At 31.8% G+C, this 10,829-nt stretch overlaps 1 protein-coding gene across 1 annotated transcript; it reads left to right on the forward strand.

The window, feature by feature from the left end:
- The first annotated feature begins 2,137 nt into the window (after nucleotides 1-2,137).
- Nucleotides 2,138-3,449, forward strand: LOC110808989 (cyclin-dependent kinase inhibitor SMR3-like protein). The gene has a single exon (XM_022034683.2). It carries the CDS (start codon nucleotides 2,862-2,864, stop codon nucleotides 3,183-3,185), a length of 324 nt encoding a protein of 107 aa, XP_021890375.1. The 5' UTR covers nucleotides 2,138-2,861; the 3' UTR covers nucleotides 3,186-3,449.
- Nucleotides 3,450-10,829: the final 7,380 nt, after the last annotated feature.

The following is a 10,829-nucleotide window of genomic DNA, read 5'->3' on the forward strand; positions in this document are numbered from 1 at the left end:
TCATGCTTGTCCCGTTTTCACAAATTTGAAGATATTAAAACTTGGAGCTTTCTTTTGGCTGCATGGAGGAATTATTTATTCATTTGGTCTTTTTTCTGATTTGTTATTTATGCGCTCTAAACTTTTTTTTTTTTTATAGTGAAAACTTTATGGTGACAGATTAGATTTTATAATTTAACTTTTCTTTTTATTTTAGTTTCGGTATAGTGGAACATGATTTAAATTTGAGCAGTAAGAAAACTAATATTGATCAGTAAGAGAATTTACCATTATCCAAAGCAGCCTTCATTGTCGACATTCACCACATATTCAATTAGGTTAAAAAAAATCATAAAACTTTTTGTTAAATTATATTTGCTATTCATCATGGAAATAAGAAAACCTCAGCAAAGCAGCCTTCACTGTTGCTTCCTTCCATCACTAAAATTGCTGACCACCATAGATTGGCAACCACCCACAAAAATGGCCTTTGTTGCTGGTTTGAGATGCTTAGTCATGTCTTTGTTGTGCGTCCAAATTCTTTTAGTTGCATCTTCATGTTCTATCTACACAGTATAAGTGTCACTTTCTTGCTTTGTCTAGAACTCATTGAATACTTTTGTTCAGTCGAGTGCCGCTCTTTTGCTTAATCACTCTAAAGACAAGCATTTTATCCAAGTGCTCATGAATTGTACGTGCGCCTACCTTCAATGTCTTCATTAGTCGCAGGTCAGCCTCTATTTATCGATAACCTAATCGCATGCATAAAGTCCTACACCATCTTACTCTAGTACTCAACCCTGGAATTTTAACAGTGTAGTTTCCACTATTAAAAGTATGTCCAAATCCATTTGTCATCCAATTGGATATTTGACAATTTAATTATCAAGATTTTTTGAATTGTCTCTTAATTAAAAGCATGTTAATTGGTCATTTGATCAATCAAGTGAGTTATTAAAAAGCAATTAAGGTTTATTGAGATCTAAATAATGAAGGCTTTTACCGAAGGAAAGCACAAGTCTTCCAAAATTTTAATAGAGGAACCCTCTCCAATGAGTTTGTAAGCTCTTTTAGTAATCAATTTTTTGGTATTTAAGAGTCTTTTACCAAAGAAGGATCACTTATTTTTAATTTGAGATCACCCATGGTTTAGGTTCCTCTTTTACTAATTTTCAAGCTAGTTTTACTACTAAAGTAATTTAAAGAATTTAGATTTTTGGATGCTAAACTGCCATGTTATTTTGTATATCTCACAAAAAATATTATGTTAACTTATTTAATTCATCACGTATTTTCTTTAAAATAATAAAAGTAGACATACATACTAAATCACCATGTCATCTTAGAATCAACACTATATTTGTATTCTCCTATATAAAAATAAATGCTGGAAAAAGATCTTATGAATTTTGAGGAAATATAGGATTAGAACTTTTAAAAAGGTTAAAAGTATTAAACTTTGAATTGATTTGTAATATCTACCTAATCATCGAAGAGAATGCCTTGATCATCTTTGAGAATAGAAATTAGCAATGTAGTTATATGGAGTAATATTAGTTAATAATGAAAATAAAGTATACTGCATTAGACTGTAGTGATTGATACATGTGACCAATCTCCTTTAGTATAGAATAATCTAAAAAATATATAATATAATATGATATAACAATTTTCGGACCATGTCATATATGCTCCTTAACTAGTATAACCTTGTATAGTTATAGAGGACAATTTGTTTCCCACCTCTCTAAGTAAGATTTCAATATGTATGCTTAGGAAGCTCAAAACTTTTTTAAAAAATTAATTAATTAATTAATTAATTTAGTTGGGAAAGAAGTGTACGGAGCCCAACTACAAATGAATCTTGAAGCCAATATCCTGTCACGTGCCTGTGGCCCGGCCCAAGAAGTTTGTTTTCCCAATACGACGGCGTTTACCATCGCAAAAATATTCCTTCGCTGTTGTGCCGGTGATTGGGCCCTGACTTGCCGCGGGAATTCTCAGCCGAACCAGGGGTAAATTCGTAAATCTATTGATTGAGCGGGAAATAGAGCCGTTGCTCACTAAAACTCTTAATTTTTGGCGCCAAACCCTTCACTCGTTTTCGGCTGCCCGTTAAATTCCGGGGCAGCCCCCTTTCTCTCTCTGTCCCTCTTGCATTATACTTCTCTTTTAGCAAATTTCTTTTGTGCTTATCTTTGATTTGGTTAGTCCATATACAATCATTAAATAATATATACGCACACATATATATACATATATCTATGACAGAAAAAAACCGATTTCTTATTTTCCTTCAAATTCACTCTCTCGTTCAAAGTCTTTTTCCTCATTTTCCCTCCCTCCCTCCCTCCTCTCCCTCTCTCTCTCTCTCTCTCTTCTACTTTTTTCTCGCTTCTTCAAAGAGAAGAGCCTTAGCACTCCCTTTTCTCATATTCTCTCCTCTCAATCTTTCTCATAGTTTCTAAGTTTGATTTGTTCTGATTCCTGAATCCAATCTCCCTTCTTTTTCTCCTCTTTGATTCTCCCTATTTTGGGCATTTTTTCCCTCAGGAAAAGAGTGTCTCCTTTGGCAATATTTTCTTTTTCAATCTGCTTCTCCTTGTCTCTGTTCATTTCCACTGCCAGAATTTGATTTCCTCATTTGGTTTGTTCTGTTTCCCCCAAATCTCCTGCTTTGATTTCTCTCTTCGTTTTTCTCCGTGATTCTCTCTGTTTTGGACTTTTTTCTTCCTAAAGAAAGGACTATTCCCTTGGTACCTTTTTTCCCCTTTCACTCTGTTTCTCCTCTGTTTTAGTCGATTCCCACCGCGAGGAGACCATTTCCTCACTTGGGTTTACTCTATTTTCCCTAAAAGTTCCCTGCTTTGATCTAGTTAGAAATGGGTTTTTCCAAGAAGGCACAAGTTGATGGAGGGTTAGACTCCGACGGGAAGAAGTGGGTAATCGCTAGTATTTCCATGAGGACTTCGTTGAAGCCAATAAACACAAAACCAAGAGCAAAAGACACTGAAGAAGATGAAGAGGAAGCCTGCTCAACAACACCAACAGCGAAGGAAACCAGGATACCAGAAAAATTGCCATGCCCACCGGCACCAAGGAAGCGACGACCTGCTTTGAGGTGTCATTTTAATGGCTCTAGGGAGTTCTTTACCCCTCCTGATTTGGAGACAGTATTCAAACGCCATGTTGAGAAAGCAAATTGATCTTGTCCAAGAGAGAGAATGAAAAGTTTGAGCTTTAGATTTTGTGCTTTTTGCTTCTTTCTTGATTTGTTTTTCTTTTTTCCCTGTGCTGTTTGTTTAGTTTAGTATTAGGCTCTCTTCTCTGTTAAAGGTTCAGCGAAGAGAAGATGTTCATGTACAAAGATATCGCACCCACTTAATGGGTAAACTCTAGTTTAGTCTTAGTTTATGTTCTAGCTAATGAGAAATTTCTCGGTGGCGAGAAAATTTTTCTTTTATTTTTCACATAGTGTTTTCCTTCTGGGTGTCTTGTAAGCTCTAGTTTTCACCGTTAGTTATAAACATAAGCATCAAAAATTGCATCATAACTTCTTTTATGAAACTCTTATTTTCAAAACTTAATCTAGCTTTCGAAAAAATTTGGTGCTTGCTATATCACTAATAATTGATATTATGATTTGGAGCTATTCTTACCATTCTTCCTTGCTTTAACTATAGAATATTCTTCTCTATTATTACTCCTTGGATTGGTCTTGATAAATGATTTATTTGTATTTCATTATTTCCTCTCAAAGTTGGAACCTTTAAAATTTTTTTTTAGAAAAAAATCATATGATTCTTCTTAATGACTACTTAGAGGTGGCAATGCAATATAGATTTAGGGTATAGAGTATTTTGTACTCTCATCTCACAACCACCAAATATTTATATATATATATATAAGCAATAACTGGTCTTGAAGTTCTCACTTTCCTTATTCCCATGACCACCCAGCTCCAGCTCCAGTTCTCTCACCCAACACAAACACACACGTGTAAGGTGCATTTATGATAACAATGGTTTTTGCATAGCTAAGAGAATCTATCTCTGCTGAGTCGCCAAAAGTTGTCCAAACAAAATTCAAAAGGAGATCTTTTTCACGGCAGCTGAGATGCTGCTGGTGGTAGCTGCACGGATGCTTCTCATAATTTTTGATTGACTTCTGACCAAAACTCCTTATATCATGACCTAACCATTGTCATCAAAGTGCTTCTTTTCATTTTAATGCTTTCTTAAATTAGTTATTGAATTAGTTTCCTGATTTATTATATTCTTTGTCAAATTGAATTAATTGAAAAAGCTTATATATATATATATTAAAAAATAAAAATTAAAAGAAAATTAATATTTTTATTATTTAAGCATATAATTAAAATGCATCCAAAACACTATATATAGTGGCATCCACTATATGTATGTATCTCTCCCCTCTCATGACCCACAGAAACCCTGCCACAAAACCTTAGTCTCTTTCCGTTGAAAAAAGGAAGAAAACAAAAAACAAAATATTAGGGGAAGTAGATTAAGAATCCTATGACGGGGTTGAAGACTTATGAGGTCTCTCAGTTAAACTGATACTAAATTCTTATTTCTGTATTGTGAATAAAATTATATAAAAATATAAAAATTTACTGAATAAATGAAATGTGAAAAAAAAAAAAATAAATGATCAAGAATTACTGTAAGGTATAAATTTCAGAGTTTATAATCAAATAAAATATAAATTTACATAGTAAGTAATCACACTAAATTTCTATTTTTATACATGAAATATTTAAATACATAATTATTGCATATTATTACTAAATTATTATTATTTATATTTTATATCTTTTAGTTTAATATATTTTAAGATAAATTATATATATTCTGATATTAAGTATCAAATATTTGAAAAAATGAGAAATTTTCACATTTCAATTTCCGGTATTGCATACATACATATATATATATATATATAATATTGATTGTGTGAAGCACTTAGTGACAATGACATCTTTGAATTTGGTTCTTTGGAGTATCATGAATTTTGTTTTTTTATTGTGTGTGGATAAGATTTTAAGCACATTTATCGTAGACAAATAATGTTACTTTGGATTTTTTTTCTCTGTTACTGAAATTTTATTACATAATCCAATTATTTTAGATAGTATGAAAAGCACGAGATTCTAATCCAAACTGTGAGAATTCTGTCTCTTTTTTTATTAATTATTACTCTGTAACATGCAATTTTATTGCCCATTACCTTTTTTATTCCTCAGCTTTTGTTTTTGTATTTTTTTTTTCTTACATTTATTGTTTAATATTTATTTATTTATTTATTTTTATTATCTTCTTTGTCGTATGTATAAAATCGAGTTTATTTAATTTTTAAACTAAATTTTTAATTTTTTAAATTTTTAAATAATCTTTCTTCATTGATCGTGAATGACTTTTTTTTTTTCAAATTTTGTTTTGTAGGAACAAATTAGAAAAATTAAGAATTAAAACCATCTGATTTGATTGTTCTTTTATTGAAGATCACACCCAAAATGTTTTTTCTTTGTTTTACCTAAAAATAGGTAATATAGTTTTTTTTATCAGTTATTGAAAATTAGTAATTGATCGGTACGTTATTTCACAGTGCCTGTTCGTTAATTATTATGAAGGAGACTATACATACATAATATACACACACAGATATACATTGCCTTGCTTTAAGAGTTGACTAATGAATTAGGAGTTCGCCTGATCCCAGGGTTATCAAATTTGCATGTTAAAACAAATTAAAGGCCTGTAGAGAGATTAGGGTTCTTTAAGAAAGCATACAGTAAAGTTGTTCTGAAAATTTAAAGTCTTACGTTATCATGTTGTCATTATCTTAGATTGGATAAGCTTACAATATTATTTACAGTATTATATATATATATATATATATATTACTGATGTTATCTTTAATTGGATGTGGTCTTGGTGAAATACTTTGTTTTCTAGTGGGTAGATAACTATGATTATTTTACAAATATTATTGCTGCCATTTGGGGAGCAAGAAAGTGCCAATATCTTCCCAAGTAAAACACAAGCAGCCAGTTTATTATTTATTTATTTATTAAGAAACCCAGTTTAATTTTAAATTAATGATTCTTTTCTTATGTTACTTCAAAATAAAAATGTCATTAGTTGCTGATAATGCTAAAAAAACAATAGTTATTTAAATTTAATGTTACTTTAATTAGTATTTGAAATTTATAAGTAACAATTTTGGCTCCACATTAATTCGAGTCTTAATTTAAAAGAGAAATTTAGAATTCAACTCTTTCCTAAAAAAAGATTAAGATACATTATAGTCTACTTAATATATATATATATATAAAGTTTATATTAAAATATGCATATGTGGTAAATTTATTTTATTACTTGATGCATAAAGTATGTCCACTTATACCTAATGGGCTTAAATCAATGCAGTCAAAACTTATATTTTATTTTATAACTTGATTTGCTTTTATGTTAATGGATTTGAATAACATTTGTTTTTCTTTTTGAGAACAAATGGTGGATTAACATAAAGTTATAATAATATCATGGGTGTCGATAAATTTTTAATTAAATATTTAATATATTTTTCTTATTTATAAAAATTTAAAAAATTAATATGTGTGTTTTGGTATGTATCAATATAAAATTATGTTATTATCTATATGTATATGTATTTATTATTTAATTAATGAACTAAAATATACGTACTTTTTATAAATAAATAAATAAATAAGTAATATCTCATTACAGTTAGATATATTAACTTGTTTATTCAAATAAGAAATTAGTACTGTATTTTTGCAAAGATTTGTTATATTGAGGTTTAGGTTTTGACCCATGTGAGTAATAAATATTTGTAATTCTTATATTTTTTTTTATAGTAATTTTAGATTCTTATTTCTCTATAAAAGAGATTGCATCAATCTAAACACACACACACACACACGTACATATATATATTATGTTCTTGATTTTCTATTTAAATTACTTCTTATGGTAAATATTTTATTTGTCACATTTTTTTGGTCCAATCCCTACCCTAAGGTGAGCGGCATATGCTTGTTCTATTGAGATTGATTGATTCTCATACAAAATCTTAGTAGCTAACGTCATACAACTTATTTCTTTGCGGGGGACCAAATAAATATACCCAAATTTTGAAAGAGACATGACCGACGCTGCACGTCACTGTCTTTTTCAATTTCACCAGGTTCATCATTACCCTTTTTATTCAGCCTCCAGTACTGTGTAGGATACAAACATTTTTCTCTTCATCATAAAACAAAGTTTTTTCTGATTAATGCTATATATAGATATACATGTCTATAGGAGTTTCTAAACCTTCCTGTTTAAATTATAACATGTTCTTGGATTTGAAATAAGACTGTTGTCCCTCACCATACTTGTACTAAAATGCACAGAGACTTTCTCCCCCTATAGTACACAAATTCTAACACATTACTTTTCTATGAAAAGTAATAAAATTCTTAGCTTATTAGCTACCATTTGATGGCTATAAATATTCTTAAATAGATAATTACGTTCTTCCTTCAAATTTAATCAATACTTATAAAAGAATCAACCGTTTGCTAATTGTATAATTAATATTTTCACTTTTATTTATAAAAGTACGAGTTTGAGTCAAATTTATAAATATAAATATTGATAAATAATTAAGTTCTTACTTAAAATTTTATTAATATTTATAAAAGAATCAATAATTTCTAATTGAATAATCTGTAATTTTATTTTTTTATAAGATTGTGAGTTTGAGTTATGCGTCTCATGTATATTTTTGTTAAGAAATTGATTTTATTAGTTCCTTATTATAAGTTTGATTTTATTATCATTGATGTGTAAATATATAAAACTCCGATTTTTTTTTCTTTCCAACGGCGTTACCTCAAATATGTTAGTATGCATGACACACGTATATCATTCCGTAAATAATTCGATCATACTCTTGAAGAAAATATTGAAAACCAATTGCTCAATTTCTAAAATTTCTCAACTGTATATCCATCATTATAGTAGTTTACGAATTTTACAAATCTCCATTTCAAAAATGAGTTACATTACTACCAACTATGTAATTATTCTGTTTTACTAGTCATACTCTCTGCTCCGTCTCCTCTATACACTAGGTTCAAAAACACACAGTTCTGATCCAATCATCAGTCTTATTTCATCTGTAATTAATTGAGAATGAGTATATACAAACTCAGTCCAGTAAATTTAAATAACAAATATAGCATGAAAATCCAATTAAATGTCTATTCTTCTATGTTTCCCATCCCCTCGGTTACATTGGTCACGCCTTCTTTTCTACCCACGCTCTCCTATCATTACTTATCTAACTCTATTGTAATTATCATATTTCCTTGATGATAAATTATCAACTCTACTAGGTGTAGTCACCCCATATTACCATCCCATCGGTCCTGACCTGACCACTCACTACACTGTTACCTCTACATAAAACCCCCCATCCGTCACCAATATTAGCGACCCTCTTTTTGTCTCACCACTCGACCTCCAACTAGCCACCCACCCACACACACCGTTACTGTTTTCTTTCATCACCAATATCGGCAACTCAGCTCGTTATCAGTCTGACAACTCCCAGGCATCACCAATATCGACGACCGACTTACTTTTTTGAGTGACAACAACCAATATCGACGTCTCAACCCCACACCAATATTACCACCACTAGTATATCATCACTATATTCATGCTTAATATACCATACATACATGCATACTTATCCCACATGTAAGTCATTTCAACTTCAAATACTGATAAACAATCAATATCTCCAATCATATTTACAATCATATTCACAATTATATTTATATTGCACACATAAATACACACACACATACACGCTTCCTGTTCTCTATCCTACTTTTCCAATCCTTTTCTCTTCCACTCAACTTCACCTCTCATCGGCACACCTGCACCTCTTTCAACCACTCCCCCGCTATAGTCCCTCTCCTCCCTCACCTTTGCATTTCTCGCCTCACAACATTTTTTTCTTTATCACCATCAACCACTCTGTACCTTACATGTCCATTAAAAGCTGTTCCCTACATCTCTTTCGGCCTCCCTCTCTCTTGGCATTTCACATCCCCTCCTACAACCCGATTTTGGTATGGTTCCCTATTTTCCCCTTTCCTGGATAATCACCTATAGCACACACACACACTCTTCCTCTTTGCCTAATGCTCCCGTCTCTTATTTCTCCCTTTTATGGTGTTCGTCTACCTTCCACTCTCCTGTACGTATTTCGTTTTCTCCCGACTCACCCTTCCCGTACTTGTTTACTTCTCCTCCCACAAATTCCCTTACTCCTCTTCACTCACCGTCCTACTTGCACCTTCCCAAAACCGAAATCCTTCCTTCACTCTCCTATTTCTTCAAATATCTATTTCCTCTTCTAATTCCTTACACTGTCTCGACAACACTGTTCCCGTACCTATTTATCTCTCCTTGCACGGATTCCATTACTTCTCTTCACTCACAGTCCTAATCGAACCTTCCTATAACTGACCTTCTCCCTCCGCTCTCCTATTCTGTCAGGCACCTATTTTTTCGTTCAATTTCTTTCACTGTCTCGATAACATAATTGAATCTCAAATGTCAGACGTTGTTTCAAAGTTTGTCAGATCGATTCCATATTACACAATAACCATTCTTATGTTTGAAATTTAAATTCACAATACCTCCGGTCTCCATCGTCTTCCGCACTGCTGCAGCTCACTCAATCGCCTTAATCGTCCCCTCCTTCTCCAGCTCTCTCTCCCGTCCTCGACCAACTTCTCCTTTCCTCTCTTCTCGTCCCTTCCCTCTCCGACTTCTCTCTCTCTCTAATCTTCTATCACCAGCCTCCTCTTTTCCCTTCCGGTTCTCTCATTTTTCTCTTTTTTTTTTCTTTTCTTCCTCCTATTTATACCTCACCAACTACTCATCCTAGCCTTCCATTCCATCTCACAATCTACACCCATCCTAGCCGTCCATTCCCTCTCCCAAACGGCACCGTTCCCCCTCTCCCTCTCCCATACATATACATATCATTATTATTATTATTACTATCATGTCTTTTCTTTTTCAATCCAAAATCTAATTATTACAAAATAACACATATTATTAGAATATATAGATTTATATTAAAATAAGTTAATATTCATAAAGGAATTAATCATTGAATACTATGGTTTGATGAAGATTCCAAATCAGTATCTCAAAAAGAAAAATTCCCTTGGGTCTAAGGTGATAATAACATAGAATAGAATATGTAAAGCAATCTATATGATTGTTTGAGTTAAGCCAGGAATGTACAAAAAATGTGCCATATATGCATGGGTTAGTAGGTGTGTTCAAAATGCTCTTATGTTCAAAATGCTCATCAACATAAGAGCATGCATTATTGTCTCATGCATCACGTGATTGTTGCCTACAAAATTGGTTCTATGTATGTGTGTGTGTGTGTGTGTGTGTGTGTGTGTGTGTGTGTGTGTGTGTGTGTGTGTGTGTGTGTGTGTAATGTCTCTTTCCCATACGCGCAGAACCATGCACTCTAGTGTTATAATTATACTGTGTGTGTATAGATAGAGTAACCTTATAAACACTTTTCAATGGAGAAAAACGTGAAAGTGACTAACTAGTGCAATAATTTTGATTGAACTTGACATAGATAATATATATATATACATATGTAAATTACGATATATTTAAATTAAATTATTTTTTAAATGATGAGTTATGATCACGTTTCTTTTTCCATTTTAGTGGTTATGATTTTTCATGTGAATTCTGTATTTATGT

This window comes from Carica papaya, chromosome 1 (genome assembly GCF_054855325.1).
Source record: "Carica papaya isolate Zhongbai chromosome 1, ASM5485532v1, whole genome shotgun sequence".
NCBI lineage: Eukaryota > Viridiplantae > Streptophyta > Magnoliopsida > Brassicales > Caricaceae > Carica > Carica papaya.

Bases quoted from the DNA above. Each gene is read 5' to 3' on its own strand.
- LOC110808989 (XM_022034683.2), top strand. From the start codon at position 2,862: ATGGGTTTTTCCAAGAAGGCACAAGTTGATGGAGGGTTAGACTCCGAC.